Source organism: Dromiciops gliroides, chromosome 1, assembly GCF_019393635.1.
Source record: "Dromiciops gliroides isolate mDroGli1 chromosome 1, mDroGli1.pri, whole genome shotgun sequence".
NCBI lineage: Eukaryota > Metazoa > Chordata > Mammalia > Microbiotheria > Microbiotheriidae > Dromiciops > Dromiciops gliroides.
In genome coordinates, this window is record NC_057861.1 from 579,565,794 (window position 1) to 579,584,247 (window position 18,454).

At 37.5% G+C, this 18,454-nt stretch overlaps 1 protein-coding gene across 6 annotated transcripts in view; it reads left to right on the top strand.

Annotated features, from left to right (window-relative positions):
• The window catches only part of SMARCA2 (SWI/SNF related, matrix associated, actin dependent regulator of chromatin, subfamily a, member 2), a 211,838-nt gene extending 193,658 nt beyond the window's left edge, over window positions 1-18,180 (top strand). For all 6 annotated transcript variants that reach the window (XM_043980573.1, XM_043980568.1, XM_043980560.1 and 3 more), the window contains 5 exons: window positions 6,232-6,337; window positions 6,763-6,864; window positions 10,304-10,436; window positions 15,888-16,030; window positions 17,212-18,180. In XM_043980573.1, coding sequence (XP_043836508.1) covers window positions 6,232-6,337; window positions 6,763-6,864; window positions 10,304-10,436; window positions 15,888-16,030; window positions 17,212-17,247 — 520 coding nt within the window. In that variant the 3' untranslated portion in view covers window positions 17,248-18,180. The remainder of the gene's footprint in view (window positions 1-6,231; window positions 6,338-6,762; window positions 6,865-10,303; window positions 10,437-15,887; window positions 16,031-17,211) is intronic.
• Window positions 18,181-18,454: the final 274 nt, after the last annotated feature.

Consider the following 18,454-nt stretch of genomic DNA (forward strand, 5'->3'; position numbering starts at 1 on the left):
CAAGAACAATAATCACAGTAGTATCTTGTATTATCTATACTCTTCAGTTAATTATATATGATAAGATGTAGCCTACTATAGAATATAGTTTGCAGATTTCTGCTTATTATCTTCTTATACTTTTATCAAGCATGCACTTAATGAATGTGGAGATTATTCTTATAAACATTTTCTATTTATGGGAAACTAGGCATGTGGGTCCATAATTATTGTTGTTCTCTCTGTCAACTTTTTGGGATAATTAATTAAAAGGTCCAAAATTTTTTCAACATCAAAATGTGTTGCCATCAGCAGAGACTGGTCTAGTCCAGCTGCTTGTTCTGTCTTATTTTCTTCAGTGACATTTCTACTTCCTTGGGGAAAAATATGATGCTAAAGGCTTGCTGTAGGAGTCCCACTGTCCTATATCAAAGAATCCTTCATAAAAAACAAATCTTTATGAATCCTTAATAATTTTCACCTGTTTGTTGTCCTCATTCCAGCTTTATCTTTAATTGCTCTTGAGATGACTTTACATAGTTGCACATCTTGCTATCTGTTGATTTAAAAAAAAAAAAAACAATACAACTGGGGCAGCTAGGTGGCCCAGTGGATAGAACACCGGCCCTGGAGTCAGGAGTACCTGAGTTCAAATGCGGCCTCAGATGCTTGACACTTACTAGCTGTGTGACCCTGGGCAAGTCACTTAACCCCAATTGCCTCACCAAAAAAAAACAAACAAAAACAAAAAAACCAATACAACTATTTTATTTTGTCTCTTGAAGGAAAACTTCTGTCCTCCCATATAGATAGCTACAGCATCCTTATGTATGTTGGTTTAATTTATAGAAAGAAAAATGTCAGCTAAACATGCTTTACTTCCTTTAGTAGTTTGTCCATTTGCCATTGGACAAGGACATCACATTTAAAGAATTAATGGATTAAATTAGCGTTTATTGATGGTCTAAAAACTAGTTCTTAGGTATAACTACTCTGTTCCTACCACTAAAAGAAACAGAAAGGGGCTGGTCATATGAGGTGGACGGTCATTTTGTCTTTTTTCTTTTTTTCATGGATTATCATGGTCAAGGAATTCAATTGGAAGCTTCTCCATATACCGAGATAGGTTGATCCTTGGAAAACAGACATTTCCTATTTCTGTAGCCGTAGTTGAGGCTTTTCCAGAATGGTAGAATCTACCATAGTGTTTCTCTGTTTGCATGATCTTTTAAGAACTCACCATAGGGGGGCAGCTAGGTGGCACAGTGGATAGAGCACCGGTCCTGGAGTCAGGAGTACCTGAGTTCAAATCCGGTCTCAGACACTTAACACTTACTAGCTGTGTGACCCTGGGCAAGTCACTTAACCCCAATTGCCTCACAAAAAAACAAACAAACAAGCAAACAACTCACCATAGCCTCCCAAACCAGGATGGGGCATCAGAGTCCTACTTTGTAAAGTCACTTTATTACACCTACTTCTTACATCGACTGTTCTGGCAAGCAGTCCATAAATGAATTTAAAGTAGTTTGCTTTCCAGTCTATTCTTTACATAGCTTGAACTGGACATCAGTGTATGTTTCCTTGTACAATTTAGTGTTACAAAATAAAAATGTGGATGTTTCCTGACCTCTCTCATCAATATTTACTTTTGGGCTTTTTTTCCCATTAATGTAATTGGGTTAATAATAACCTTAGAGAACATCTGTCCTCATTTTATAGATGTGACAACGGAAGCCCAGAGACAAGAAGGTCATGTAGTGACTTCATAGCTGGTCTGTGTACTTGAACCCTAACTCCCAAATCTGTTTTTTTCAAACCAAGTCCTGTCATCTTTCTGAATGTAATCTTAGAAGTTTCATGACCTTTTGTCAGTATCACCTTTTATCATCCTTATGAATTTTGGTAACACTTCTACTGCAGGAAGATGTGGTTGGAATAAATTGTTCTAGAATTAATTGTATCACTAGCCACTGTTCCCCTTCAGTATTCTTTTTTTTTTTTTAATCATGGTGTTATGGGGGAAATTGATGGGAGTTTGGGGTTGGGGTTCTTAGGAATTCCTCTTTAAAGAATTATATCCTCTCGCACACAACTCCAATTAGAATAAAATAATATTTTATTTAGGTGCTAGGGAAAGGAAACCAAGAGAGAAGTCCTTGGACTTCTTCTCAGGGAGAAGGCATGGCACAGAGGTGTAGTTCTCTGGGATACCTTTCTCCTCTAGTAAGAGACAGGCAGATACTTTTATAAAGGAGCAATGGTGGTCCCATGAGGTGATAGTCTGACTGGAAAGTTCCCTTATTGAGGGAGGACCATCCCCCACTGGTGGTGGCTGGAGGAAGTTGGGTGAGGGGCAGCTCCAGATCTCTCAAGCCATCTTTCTCCCCCACATGCCACAAAGGCAGCAGCCACACCTAATCTTATCTCCCAGAGGGGTGGGGGAGACTGGAATGAAGGGTGGTGGTCCTGGAGCTAACTCAGTCCTGATCCCAGTGCCACTTTCTCTTTAGGTGTGTCTGTCCTTTGGTTTAGTTTCTCAAGGAGAAGGTTCTTTGATTTACCCCAGAAAACTTCTGCCAGTACCAGGCCCATAACAATGGAAAGAAGTACTCATCTAGCAGATAACGTGTACTTAGTTCCCAAGTATGGCACTTAGTCCTCAAATGTAACAATAAAGTCAGTGACACAATGGGGAAAAAGTCAAATCCTAAGGTAAATCTAACAGCTTCCATAGAGAAAGAACACCTTTTACCAATTCATGTACAATTAGTCCATTGTTTGGCACTTTTAAAAATCTTTCTGGTACTGAAAAAAACTCCAATAATTGCAACATTTATATTTGAAAGCATTTGTGTAGCTTGGCTTAGGAGAAAGGCTGAGAACCCTGCACTTCACCAACTTTCTATTTAAAGAAAAGAAAAAGTATTATTTTTCAAATTAGAGGTAAGGAAAAAGCAAAAACCAATTAATTATTTACTGAAAGGTCCACTGTGTTTCTTAAAATTTTACTAGACCTGATAAGAGACATGCTCCCTTTGTGAAATTTGTCTACTTAGAAAGAAAAAAACTAACTCACTGAGGGAGCTGATGTTCAATTCGGTAATGGATGTAGAAACTCAGAGAAGTGAGGAATTAGAAACTTGAGCTGGCCTTGGAAAGATGAAGAATATTTCAGCAGGTGAGAAGGATAGAGAACATTGTAGGGGGAGAGAATATTAATGTAAACAAAAGCAGGAAACTACAAAGAGCAGGATGTTCAGAAGAATCATTGCATTTAGTGTGTAATGGAGAAAAGTAGGGAAAGGGATTGATGGCCAGGTAGAGTAGACCCAATTATGAAGGCTTCCTTATAATATTCATAGCATTTTCTTTGTATAACTTCTCTGTCACTTATATTCCATCCTGCATCATAGATTTCGTCCCAAATGTTCATATGGACTATTTGTGCCCAACCTATGCCCAACCTTCTGAGCTTGTATTGGTCTGATCAGCCACAGTCAGACACGCTGTACATTGACCTCAACATAGTAATGTTATTTTTGGCCTGCTTTAAATACAAAAGACAACAACCATAGTTATATATCTGTCTTTTTGTCTTGTCCCTGCTCCTTCACGATACAGCAACACTTCCCCTGCCCCCCCCCCATACACACAAATACATAGTCCTTACTCTTATCTTATTTGTCTCCATACTGGATATATAGAATGAAGCAATGTTTCCTACAGTGTTTAGCACATATTAGATGCTCAAAATATTTATTGAATTAAACATTGAATGCTGTGGCGGACAACAATAAATCAATATATATTCCAGAATTCAGTCTCTTTCACATACATATACAGCACATACGTACATATATACATACACACACACACACACACACATCTGGCAAAAGCAACAAGCTTCCTGTGAAATTCATTGTCCTCCATATTATAATGCAAATTCTAAGGGGGGAAAAGCTTCTAGTCAAATTCATCATACTCCGTATTACAATGAAAACCCTAAAAAAAAAAAAAAACCAGCAACAACACAAAGCTTCCTGTGAAATTCATTTTCCCCCATATTATAATGCAAATTTTCTACTATCAGAAAATAGAATGGTGAATTCAGTTGGAGGGTTGAGATCAATAAGCTTTCTTCTAAAAAACTAATTAAATATATTTATTTGTTAAACTTTACATCCAACCCATTCCCCTCTAATAATGAATCATTCAATTCTGATTTATTATTCCTAATTGGTTCATTGGGATGGAACAGGGCTTGTCTGTTTTTGTAATCTAGATCCACTGAGAAGCAGGTGGTTCATAGGACTGCTCAGTTGAAGATTCTGCATACTTAACCTATTATTAGAAATCTTCAGCATATTCTGGGTCAGAAACATGCCATTGTTCAGTCCAAATTTAATATGTCAGTTATAGGGCTTGATATAAAGGATGCACTTGTAATTCATCAATAGAAAAATGACACCATCTATTGGCAAAGTAAAAAATAACACCAGGAAGATGTTGAAATATTTAATCCAAAATTATAGGGCCCCACCCTTTTGGACTGATTGTAATTGGTTGTAAAGAAGTCATTTTTAAGAAATGGGGGGAGGGGGTTCTAAAATCTGTCTGTACCTTTCAGTTATTTTTCAGATTTTCATTGTAGAGAAAATAAAGAGCTTTAAATTTATATGGCAAGAGCAGAAATTAGAGTTCTGTGTTTCAGATATTAATGAATTGTGTTTCTATCATGACCTATGAGATGAAATTTATTGAGGAACACACATATGTGCACTTCTCAATTGGGTGAGATAAAGCACCAGCTTCCTGCTAAAATAGCCTAATTAAACACTTTGTGATTCTTGAGTAAAAGTCCATTTCCCTAGGCAACAGTAGTCCTCTCCCTCCTGGGTTCTGGACTCCATTTGAGTATTCATGAGCTGCACATATGCATTTTTTAAAAAGGTGACCTAGTGCAGTAGAGAACTTCACTCATCCCTCTGACAGAGACATTTCTATTAATTTATGCAGGCCCCTTTTGCACTTCAGCATTTTTCCTTCTAGTTGCTAGGCAACCATTTAAGTTACTGCGCATGTTTTTTATGATAACTGTCATTATGATTATTTTTTAATTATTCAACTGGGAATATGGATTAAAACAGCATATTGTCCCTCTTGCCTGTTACCTCCTAACATTCTAGCAGCCCTCCCCCAAGATGAGCTTTCTGGAATTTTGAGAGAAGTGGTTTGTAATATTTTGTGATATCTTTGGCTACACAAAGGGAGTAGGCGATGGCATCATTCTGAGAAGAAGACTTTAAAATGATTCTATTTTTTCACAAGCTGATTCTGATCTAAGTAGTCCAGGTCATGTAGCTAAATAATGAATGTATTTATTTAGCTACGTATACAAATAAGCTCCAGTATTAAGTGATGTTAATGTTTATTCATTATGGTATTTAGGCTAAATTTCTGATGGAAATATATTTCCCAATCTTGCGTCTGTTTTACAAATTAATAAATTCCAGGCATTTTTGTGCTCTTAAAATACTCTCTCAAATACATGCCTGTATCTTCAATAGATTTTTAGTTTACTTCACAGAAATATGGGCCATTTTTGCTTTCAAAATAATTTCCTTTTTAAAAAAATACACAAACTGATTTCTGTACATAGAAATGGATTTAGACAGATATGGCATGGTTTCCTCTGGATATTAGTACAAGATATATGTGTTTTATAACATGAACATTCCTTGAAAAGGGACAGAATTGAATTATATACATATGTACACACATAAATTTTGTCACGTATTTATAGTTAAGGCAATCTATAATAAATTATTATAAATAATGGTCAGAATCTAAAATGAATTTTTGGAGAAAAAAAGGAAGGGAGGAAAAAAACTAGCCATTTCTTCTTTAGCTCAAAGAATTTTTGCTTCTCTAAATATCTGGTTTTCTGTTGAATAGAAAGCTTTTAAATGCTCCCAAAGGAGTGGAAGAGATTTGCTTGCTCTGAAAAATAAATTCAAAATGGCTTTTGCATACAGTGTGATCGGAGTTGTGGTCTTTGATGTTTTCATTTGACTTTGAAGTGACAGCAGAGTATATTGACTAATAGGGCAGTTGGATTTTGTATTGATTTAAGGAGTTCCATATTCCTGTGCATTTTGTAATACAGAGTCTCTCTCTCTCTCTATTTTTTTATTGACATTTACTGTAAAGAAAATCCCTTACTTGAATGTTGCTTGATTTGTTTTTCAGTTCAGGGCGACAGCTAAGTGAAGTCTTCATTCAACTTCCATCAAGGAAAGAATTACCAGAATACTATGAATTAATTAGGAAGCCAGTGGATTTCAAAAAAATAAAGGTAGGTGTCATGTTTGAAAGCAAACTTCCATTTTAAAAAATAAATGTAGAAATCGAGAAGAGGTCTACAAATTAAATGAAGTGGCTTGGGTGAGAGTGGGGAAGGGAGGGGAATAGCCTGTAAGTTGACACATATGTCAACTTATGTCATTGGATAGGTTTGAGAATCCCTGTGGGTTACATTTTGAGTAAACTTTGTAGAGACCTCAGATAATATTATATTGTATTTTCTTTCAAAATTTTTCTCTCCTTTTCTCACTCTAATTCCCACCTCCCTACTCTCCACCCCCTCCTTGGAAAGAAATCTGACTTGTAGGAGGGTTATTTCTGCAGAGCCCAGAGAATCAGGCTACACATGTTGTTAACAGAGTCACTCATTTTTGTGTTTTCTCTCCTCTCCTCCATTTTATCTAAAAATCCCATTAGGAAAGAATCCGTAATCACAAATACCGGAGCCTTGGAGATTTGGAGAAAGATGTTATGCTCCTCTGTCATAATGCTCAAACATTCAACTTGGAGGGATCACAGGTTGGATTCAGTTCACTTATATTTTTTAAGCTTCAATGTCTCTTCTTTTGAATAAAATATTTTGTTCTTTAAACAATTATATTCCTACTACTAAACATCTTCCAGAAGGAGTCAGGCATTCTGGGTTTTGCCATTATTCTGGATACATATATGTATGTCATTTGGGCATTTTCAGATATTCTATTTATTTTATTTCTGTTTTTGTGATACCTCTTTTTGTCAAGCAGTCTGTCATGTGTGACTCTGATAAGCTGACTTTGCTGCTAATTAAGGCAGGAGTTCTTGTATAAACATTAAAAATAAAGTCTGATGTATTATTTTTCTATTATATATTTTATATGAGGAAAACTGCCATGAGGAAGCTCTCAATAAATTTTCATGGCTGAGAGAGTAGAATGAAAGGAAACATATCACCTTCATCTTGAAAATCCTCAGCTCTGTGACAGGCAGAATGCTGTAATGGCATGTTGGTGGCTATCCAGGAGGGCAGAGGGTGGTGGGTGGGACAGACATTATGGATGCAGAATGGACAGGCTAAGGGAAAAGGAAACATCTAGAAAGCCTCTCAAATGTTGAGCCTGTGTTAATTACTGAGAGCATGTCCTGTCCTCAGCAGAAATAGTCTGTAGGAATGGTGGATTTTGAAATAAAGTTTGAGATGCTGACAAGGCATCCAGGTGAAGATGCCCAGCAATCATTGAATGTTGTAGGCATAGAGTTTCTGGCAGGAGAGTACAGGAAAGAAAGAGAGAGAAGGGGGGGTGGGAGGGGTAGAGGTCCATACCAATATAGAGAGTAGATAATAATCCAACAGGAACTAAGGGATCAACAGACACCAAGAGAGAGCTTTGTGTTATAGAAATAAAGAAAAAAGAAAGCATGAGGTTAAAGAGTGGTACCCCAGAAGAGAGGTAAAGTATGGAAACTGACAAAAGACAAATCCAATGCGATTTGTCAGTCAACTGATAACTTTTGAGAGAACAGTTTCAGTTGAAAACAAATTTCAAAGGCATCATAAACTTTCCTCATGACTAAGGAAAGGGTTTTTTTTTTGTTGTTGTTTTTTGTTTTTATTTTGTTTTTTTGTTTTGAGGGTCGGGGTATTGCATTTTGGTATGGAGTTTAATAAATGCTTGGGTTTAGGTTTTTTTTTGGGGGGTGGGCCAGTGAGGATTAAGTGAATTGCCCAGGGTCACACAGCTAGTAAGTGTCCTCCTGAATCCAGGGCCAGTGCTTTATCCACTGTGCCACCCAGCTGTCCCCTTAAATGCTTGTTATCTTGACTCACAAACCATAAAGTGCTGTGTAAATGTGAGTTATTATTATTTCCAATCTGTATCCTTGGCCTTAAATATCAATACTGAAAAAAAAGAGAGGAAAAGTGCTATTTCAATGCCTCTGCCAGTTGATGCAACAGAGGCCACCTTAAATTCCTTATTCTTTTCTATGCCAGTTTAATTTACCTTTCTATCTGTCCTTACCAACTGATTAGGGAAGATTTGAAGTCTCAAAATGATTCTTAAACACACTCTGCTTTCTAGGATATTAACTGCATTGCCATTTGTTTTTCTGAACAAAAAATTATTTTGGTAGAAAAGGTAAAACCCTCCCTTCCTTCTAGAGATACTTTTTAGATAAGTCTAAAATAAAAACTAGAATCCAAAGAACCCAGCTGAGAATCCTTTTGTGAGTGACATTTTATTAACTGATTCTTGTACTACATAATAATTCTTCTTAATCCTGATAGTGTCATCATAGTCTCAAATCTGCTCCAAATATTTACCACCTCATGCTCGAAATGTGCTTCAGATACCTTAGTGAGTCACTCTGCCTCCAGTTTCTCTCCCCTACAATTGACCTTCAGTGCCCTTCCAGATCAGGTCTCCTAGATTGCAACTTTTATTTTGCTGTTCCACTCTTCAGATTTTCAATAGCTCTCCATTGCCTACAGGATAAAGCTCAGACTCCAGAGCCTGCTATTGAAGGGCACTCCAGAGTATGACCCCAATGTGACATTCTGACCTTATTTCCAACCACTCTATAATCCCCCAATTTCAGCCATGTCAGTCTATTTACTGACTCCTGGATGCAGCTTGTTCTTTCTTACCTCCCCACCTTTGCTTCCAACATTCCCTCTCTTAGAAGGCCCTCGCCCTTCAGTTGTCCAAACACTACCTTAATTTCAAGGCCTAGCTTTTCAAGTTCCATTTCTTCAGTGAAACCTCCCCTGGTCACAGTAGATTTAGTCATCTCTCTATCTTTTGAACGCTTTTGACTCATGCTTTTTCCACTAGCTTAGTTTAGGCGTTCATTGGGGTTTGGTGGGGGAAATCGGCACTTAAAGGATGCTGCCTTGTTTTGTAACAGAGCAACCTTGTGTGGTAGACAGTGCAAGGATCACTATCCCCATTTTGTTGATAAAGAAACTGAGGCATAGGGAAATTAAGTGACTTACCCAGGGGCACACTGCTGAATTGATGTCAGAGCTGGAGTCTGATTTAGATCTTTTGACTAGTTCACTGTCCTTTCCTCCCATGCCTTGTTTTGTGCCAGTAATGAGATCATAACCTTTTAAGGAAGAGTATATTTTCATTCTACTTAGGCAGCTAGATGGCTCAGTGGATAGAGAGCTGGGCCTGGGGTTAGGGAGACCTGAGTTTATATCCAGCTTCAGACACTTACTGGCTGTGTATGGTCTTTCTTGATGAGGATTAAATGAGATAATATTTGTAAATAGCTTAGCACAGTGCCTGGCAGATAATAGGTGCTAAATATTGTTTCCTTCATTGTTTTTCATCTGTCAAGATGCCTACATAGTGCTGTGTGCACTAGGTAGTCCATAAATACAGTGTTTATTGATTTAATTAGCATTAGAATAGTTAGCTTTGATTTTTTTGCGTAAATCACTTTTTAAAAGTAATACTTCTCATAAGGAGTTAACTGTATTTGATAGAACCTATCAATACAACTTATTTTAATAAATAGGTTTTTTGGGGGGATTGGGGGGCGGGGTTTGGGGGGAGGGCAATGAGGATTAAGTGACTTGCCCAGGATCACACAGCTAGTAAGTGTCAAGTGTCCGAGGTCACATTTGAACTCAGGTCCTCCTGAATCCAGGGCCAGTGCTTTATCCACTATGCCACCTAGCTGCCCCCAGTAAATAGTATTTTTATTACCCAAGGAAGCAAAAATTACTTCATCATAACTTTCCCTTGTACCTTGTAGGTCATTTGAATTGGATACTCCTTATCCATTAGAACATAGAGTTCCATATCCTATGGAATGTTAGGTTTAGGTTAGATTGGTGTGAGATATTAATAATCAATATTGCCATTTCTTAGAATTCATATAATTGTCATTGTTTCCTATGGAAAAAAGTCTGAATTGTTTTCTGTTTAAATAGCTTGAAACTTTAACAGATAAAATTTTAATTCTATAGATCTATGAGGACTCCATTGTTCTACAGTCAGTGTTTAAGAGCGCACGGCAGAAAATTGCCAAAGAAGAAGAGAGTGAGGATGAAAGTAATGACGAGGAAGAAGAGGAAGATGAGGATGAATCAGAATCTGAGGGTAATCTGAATGGTCCAATTCCACTGTTTCTTTGCTTCTTCACTATTCCTAGTGCTATTTCAGGGCTGTGTTAAAAGCCTTTGGAAATTTGTGGAGCATATGTAGTTTATATCAAGTTTGTCCTTCATCTTAATACCCTCCATCCAGGCTTAAGAATATAAATGTAGGAATTCTTTATGCTGGGCCAGACTTTTTGTCTATCCATCAAGGTATGTTTTGTGATAGAGCGTGGTTGTCTTCCCTAATATCAATCTCACAGGTTAAAAATGTACTCTAAATATAATCTCCATTATAGAACCTTCATCTAGATGACCACCAAGGAGAAGGGGAAACCCCATACCTCCTGTGGTAACCCACTTCATTTTTAGACAGAGCTCATTGTAAAGAAGTTGTTCCCATACAAGTCTAAATATTCCTCTCAGCAATGTCTTCTCATTGCTGTCAGATGTGCTCTCTTGGGCCCAGTAGAATGAGTCTAATGCCTTTTCCACACAGCAGTCTACATTTACTTTATCTATGTACCTTGTGATGCTTTATAGGTTTTAATCATCTACCCTTTCAGTCTTATACTTGATTATAGTTCTCTGTTCACAAAAGGGCCCATTATATTGTTAGTCATTATTTCTAAATCATTTTTGTATCCTTGGAAAATATATGCATTCCCCTGCCCCCATTTCCTGCTAATTAATTTCATTTTAACTTTTTATAGGATTCTGTCAAATATTTATTATAGGTTGCAGCTTAGTACTGCCATAAATGCTCAACTGCCCCACCAAAATAACACATGCTGTTTCCAAAAACTTTTGTTAAATATGGTATAAACCTCATTACCTACATTCTTAAGCCAGAGATTTTATATTCTCTTATAATTATCTCTTCTTACTATGCTATTAGATAGCTGTGTACTACTAAACAGATCATTTAGCCTCTGAGTATGTTTTCTCATCTGTAAAATGAGCTTGGATTAGCTCATTTCTAAGACCCCTTCTAGCTGTGTGATTCAATATCATTTGATCATGATTTATGAAAACCCGCCAAACATGACTTCCTGGTGAGTTTAGTCAGTGTCTTATCTTCAGGAATGAAGATCAGTTCTATAAGGAAGTTTCTAGTCTCCTGTATAGCCTGCTCTTCTCACCCTGCCCCCCATTTTATGGTACCCCATGGATTAGAGTTATTTCTAGAACCTAATATTAGTCACAAAGTAAGGTGTCAAAAGGTCCTTCTCCCAAGATGTATTCTCTGATGCTGTAATGACTTTTGCCTGTGGACAGAAAAAAAGGATCCCAGACATGACAGGAACCTCACTGCTTATCTAGTTCAGCGAAACCTCCACAAGAATCCTCTCTACTGTATCCATGATAAGTGGCCATCCAGCCTCTTCTTGAATACATCCAATGATGGAGAGACCACCACTGTCATTTCCCTTTTGGATGGGTCTGATTGTTTTTGTTTTTGTCGTTTTTAATTTTCCCTTTTATTGTGAATATAACAATATGAAAAGCGATCCCCCCTTCCTTATCACTGCTAGCAGTGGCCATTGCCACAACCAACAGAAAGATAGGCACAGGGGGGTAGCTAGGTGGCGCAGTAGATAAAGCACCAGCCCTGGATTCAGGAGGACCTGCATTCAAATACCGCCTCAGACACTTGACACTTACTAGCTGTGTGACCCTGGGCAAGTCACTTAACCCTCATTGCCCCAGGGAAAAAAAAAAGATAGTCACAAAAGGCCTGGGATGGATAGCGCCCCCCCAGACAACCAGTCCTGCTTTCAGCCCAGCTCTCACACCCATTATTCCGGAAAGCAATTACTGTATAAAAGGGGCCACCCATCCCCATCAACTACTAACCATCTGCCACTTATAGGGCAAGTAAGCCACCTGACCTGAGGTAGTGAGGTACCCCAAGGAAGAGATGCTCTCAAGGCAAGTTAAAACACCAGCACCCACCACCTCCCTGCAGACCTGATGGGGACAATCCAAAAATGGCAGTGTCTTCAGCCTAGGGTCCATAGCCACCATCCTAAGAAGCAAGTCCTATGAAGATGCAGCCTTACAACTCCTCCTGCATCTAAGGCTGTGATTACTGAAGACCCTTCCCCCCAAAAAAGTCCTTGTCACCAAAGAAAGTCCTTGGCATTGTAAGATAGTTCAACACCAGAAACTGATATGATTTCAGCAGTGGAAATGACATTCTAAAAAGCATCACCATTTTCTTTGCCACTGCACCTTAGGATCTTGAGACATTTCTCTCTGATTTGCTGCTGAAACCTTCTATGTTATGGCTAAAAACCCATTAAAAGGTGAGCTTTTTCAGAGCAGAGTGTCTTGTACATAGTAAGTGCTTAATGAATGCCTTATTCATTCATTCAAACACAAACATTCAAATATAGAAAGAAATTTTACATCAGAAATTGAATTTTATGTATAATCAAAGAAGCACATATGTATGTATAAGGTATATATGTGTAATTTAACAAGGGGATAATGAAACTACTATGTTTGTCTATGTACCCTTTGTTACATTTTGTTCATTTTGGTGCATTTTTAAAAATGTGTTTTATTGATACTTTTTTTTTTTGCTTATCACTACTCATTAACTTAACCTTTCTCATCTGACAAGATGCTCTCCCTTGTTTTAAGTAAGTATAATTTGGAAAAACAAATTAATACATCAGCCATGTCTGAGAATACATATCTCATTTACTAGTGCATTACCGCTATTTCAAGAATTAGGATGTATGTTTTATTATTAGTCTTTTAAGGCCTCTTTTTTTTAATTACCTTGATCAGTGTTTTGAAGTATTTTTAAATTATTTTCCTTCATTTTATTTTTGTTGTCATCATGTAATTTGTTCTCATAGTTTTTGCTTGTTTCACTGTGAATCGGTTCATGCAAAGTTCCCCATGTTTCTTTTAATCCATCATTTTCATGTTACATTCACATATCACAATTTGTTCACCCACTCTCAAATTAATGGGCATATATTGTTTCATTTTTATGACACTACAAAAATGCTGATATAAGTATTCATTTACTTGTGAGTCCTTTGTCTCTGTTCTTGGTCTCCTTAGGGTATATGACTAATAGTCATCTTACTGAGTCAGAGGACATGGCCAGTTTGGGACCTATTTCCAAAGTGTTTTCCAGAATATTTGGAAATTATTCACAGCTCCACCAATAGGCCAGTAATAGTATGCCTGTTCTCCTACAAGTTCTCCAACAAGTTTTGTTTTCTTCTTTTGCCATCTCTACTTGCTAGAAAATTCTTCTTTAAATTCAGCTGAAATCTGCCTCTCCTCATCTTCCCCTCATTGCTCCTAGTTGTGCTGTCTGGTACCTTCCCGAACACATCTCACCTTTACTCCATGTGAAAGCCCTTTAGGTATAGGAAGACAGCTATCATCCCACCTCCCTTGAGCTCAGGTCTTTGTTCACCCTAATTAATCTTAGCCAGTTCCTTTTTGTTGCTGTTTTCAGTTCACCCAGGACACTGGTGACCCTCCTGTTCTCCTATAGTTTGTCAGTGTCCTCAAAATGTGATATACAGAACCGAATGCAGATTAGTCTGCAGGATTAGAGTGGAGTAGAGACTATCGAGGTGGGAAGCTGTGGCTCTCATTGCATGTCACATGATTGACCTATATTGCAATCCACTTCAATTTCACTTAAACTATTGTGTGACATTGAATTTTTGAGCCTGGATATAGCACTTTACATTTTTTGTTTTTAGCATGTCTGGATCTTTTCTAGACCTTGTCAAACAGCAAATTAACTGCTCCCCCAGATTTATATCATCTTTTCCTTTGATATGTATGCCATCTATACCTTCATCCATGTCATTGATAAGATTGTTAAATGAGCATATTGCTGAAAACAAATCCACTAAGGGGTATTCCACTAAAAACCTCCCTTCATGTTGAGACTCATTAATGACTGTCCTTTGGATCTAGTTGTCCAACCAGTTCTAAATCTACCTAACATCTCTCTACATCACGAAAACTACCCAAGACACTTAAAAATATTTTTTGTCAAAATTTAGCTATATACAATGTCTACAGCATTCCCTTGATCTAGTCTGGTAATACTGTCAAAAAAGGAACAAACAGTCTGGAATGAACTGTTCTCAGTGAAACCACATTGGCTCTTAGAAGTCAGTGGTTTCCTTTTCTAAATTCTCATAGTCATCTCTTTGACAATATGTTATGGCATTTTGCCAGGAATCATAGTCAAGCTCACCAATCTAAATGGTTCCACTTTTTTGAAATTTAGGACAGCATTTACCCATCTTCACTCCTGTATCATCTCTCCCATTCTCCATATTTTTCAGAGATTACTGAATGTAGCTGAGTAGTCATATGTGCCACTTGCTTCAGTAGCCTGTGATATAGTTTGTCCAGGCATGGTGGCGTGATCTCATTTGATGGAACCTAGGTGCTCTCTTACCATCTCATTTATCCTGGATTTCAGCTCTCTGCTAACCTATTTTGTTTTATCCTTCTCAGTCCAAAGAACAATTTCCTTGTTAGAGAAAGCAAAAGCTTTGGAAGATTTGCATATGACTGGCTACAGGAATAATGGACTACCTGCAGTTCCTGTTTTCATTGTGACATCTTTCACCACTGTTCTCCATCATGTAGACAAGAACATCCTCGTTAGTGATTTTTTTCCCTAAGACCATGGGAAATCAGCTAACTAAATATGAGGCAGGAGGTTCCGGTCAGACCCAGGGGATGGAGAAGCAAGCCCTTCACCAAGGTCATGCTCCTGGAAACTGAGGAAACCTAGAGTCTAGGCCAAGACAAAGCAGGTGGCCCTTACGACTGGTTGATTCTGAAGGCAGACCCAGAACAGTGCATGGGGAATGTGGGCGGGGAAAGTGTTTGAGTCTTCTGGAAGAGTAGTTGGTATGATATGAAACCGCTTTCCTCATATGGTCAATAGAGATGATAATAATTATGGGTTAGTCAGCATGGTAATTCATAGCTCAGATAGTATATGTGAGCTGAGACATAAAGTACTTAGGATAGATGATCTATGATGAAGTGACTTCTAGTTGGAAAGATTTTATTAATAGACTCCATTGTAATAACATCCAAATTTTGGAAATTTATTTCTGGAATTTAATTTTAAGAACCCAGGACTAATGTGGAATTGCCTCCAAACTTTGCCCTCCAAACCATTCTGTCTAGTGAGATGGGGAAGATCATTATCTCTGGTTTTAGATGCAAGAACTAAGGCAGAAGGAAGATAATAACTTCTGTCCGGCCACTCTGCTAGCTGGTGGCAGAATGAAAACAAATCCTCAAGTCTCTTGCTGCTTGGCTCTTGCAGCCAACATGACTGCTCCTTCCGCACTACCTCTTGTAGTGTGGTCAGACATCTTTGACTACCTGGGGGGAAAATCAAGCTTTTCCCGGGACTTAATTGGTGGTTTTCTTCTTCTAGCAAAATCCGTGAAAGTGAAAATCAAGCTTAATAAAAAAGATGAAAAAGGCCGGGACAAAGGAAAAGGCAAGAAGAGGCAGAGCCGAGGAAAAGCCAAACCTGTCGTGAGCGATTATGACAGTGATGAGGAGCAGGATGAGAATGTGAGTATTTGTGATACAGAAGTAGTTGAGCATTCTGACAGTTCTATGGGTGATGAAGAAATGAGATTGAATGGGAAACAAATTCGAAGTATGATGGAAGAGAAATGTTAATATGCTGATGCTGAAAATGCACAGAATTTACAGAAATCATAAGAAAATCTAAACATGATTTAAAACTAAAAAAAATTTTTTTAATCTCACTTTAAAAAATTGAAGACTAAGAAGAAGGTTCTAAATTTATAAGTGTAATTGAGGAATTATAAACTATTTTTTAAATTATTTAAACATTTATATATTTTAGAAAAATGAATTCATCTTAATTTCAGGCCTTTGGGATTAAAGTAGAATGTTCCTTTACCATAGGTCAACCAGGAGATCCTTGAGTTTCTCCTTTAAAATGTCAGATGTGAGGGGCAGCTAGGTGGTGCAGTGGATAGAGCACTGGCCCTGGATTCAGGAGGACCTGAGTTCAAATCCAGCCTCAGACACTTGACAGTTACTAGCTGTGTGACCCTGGGCAAGTCACTTAACCCCAATTGCCTCACCAAAAAAAAACAAACAAACAAACAAAAAAGCAACATTAAAATGTCAGATGTGATCTTATCAATTGGCTTTTTTCTCTTTCCCTCTTCTTTGTTCTTCTTCAGATATCTCCCTTTCCTCCCCCTTTCTTTCTCTCTGTCTCTCCCTGTCTCTTTCAAGAAAAAAATTACATTTTTGGAGTCTTAAGAGTTTATTTTTCCCTTCTTGGAGAAAAAATAAGCACCTGAAGATTTTTGTGTGGAATTATGAGAGATTCAAATGAGTATGGTTCATATAGCTTTGATCCTATGAACTCATCTAAAAAACACCATGTCAAAAAGTGAGAGTAATCATCCAAGTCTATCTATATAGGGCTGAAAAGGACATGAAATATCAGTAAATGATGCATGTAACCAGATTTCTAAGCCATTTGGTGCTTTGAGTTTTTTCCCTAGAACACCTCCTTTTCTGTTGAGATACCAAATAGTACCTCCAATAGGTTTCCTCCTTTTTGCTTTTCCATTGAGTGAAGAGGTTAGTAGCAAGGCTTGTTTACATCATATTTCTTTCTTCCTACATTATACTATAGCATTCGTTTTTAAGGTGGTTAGAATTTTTTAACTTATTTGATATTTCTTTTGTTTTTATTCAACTCTTAGGATCAGTCAGAAGCAAGTGGGACTGATGACGAGTAATCAACATTGGACATTTTTCCTGATAGAAATGAACTCCTTCCCCTCTCTCATTTACACCCAGTGAATTCATTTTGTCAGATAGACATTGGGTTGTTTCTGTATTCTCATCATCTATAAACTAGCTTTAGGATAGTGCCAGACAAACATATGATATCATGGTGTAAAAAAGAAAATGAAAAAATACACAAAAAAATTTGTAAAATATTGTGACCAAATGGGCCTCTAAGATTGAATAAAAATAAGCTTTTGATGGAAAATATGTGGGTTGATAGTATATTTCTATGGGTTGGGTTTAGTTTGGTAATGGTTTGAGTGTGCCTGGTTTTATCAACTGTTAAGATGCTGTAACATAGCATCAGAAAGATGAAAAATGTGTCTTTTGTAGCACTGATAACCAGGAGAAGCCGTTAAAAGCCACTGGTTATTTTATTTTTCATCAGGCAATTTTCAAGGTTTTTATTTGTTCTGTATTGTTTTTTACACTGTGGTACATATATGCAACTTTGTTTAATAGCTGATAAATGTACAGTAGTTAGACTTGACCCCACCCCCATATACATTTTTCCACTTTATGCTCAATGATCTCTGAAAAAAAAAATGCTTTTTGAATTGTATCAGATTTATGTCGACTGTAAACTTTGCTCCTTTTTTTGGCTCTTGATTTTAAAAAGTTTGGTTGAAAAATGCTATTGAATATTGCAATCTATATAGTGTAATGGATGGCTTCTTTTATCAAACTGATCTTCTATGTTACCAATGTGGATTATCACCTTTTCCCTAAAGTGTACTTAATCTTTGCTTTCTTTGCACAATGTCTTTGGTTGCAAGTCATAAGCCTGAGGCAAATAAAATTCCAGTAATTTTGAAGAATGTGGTGTTGGTGTTTTCCTAATAAAGAGACAATTTAGCTCAATAAATATTGCCTTGTGTTTATGAGTTCCAGGAGATCCGATGCTTGTTACTGCGTCTAAGTGAATGCACCTGACATACTCTGTGTATTCTCTAAAAGTACTTAAAAGTTAACAATCAAAGGGGGGAGGGGGGAGAGAGAGAGAGAGAAAGGGAGAGAGGAAGAGAAGGAGGGAAGGAGAGAGAAGGAGTGAGAGAGAGAGGAAGGGGAAGAGAGAAGGAGGGAGGGAGAGAGGGAAGGAGAGGTTTCCATTGTTCTTATGACAGATTGAGTCACTAGCTCATCCTCTGTTACTAT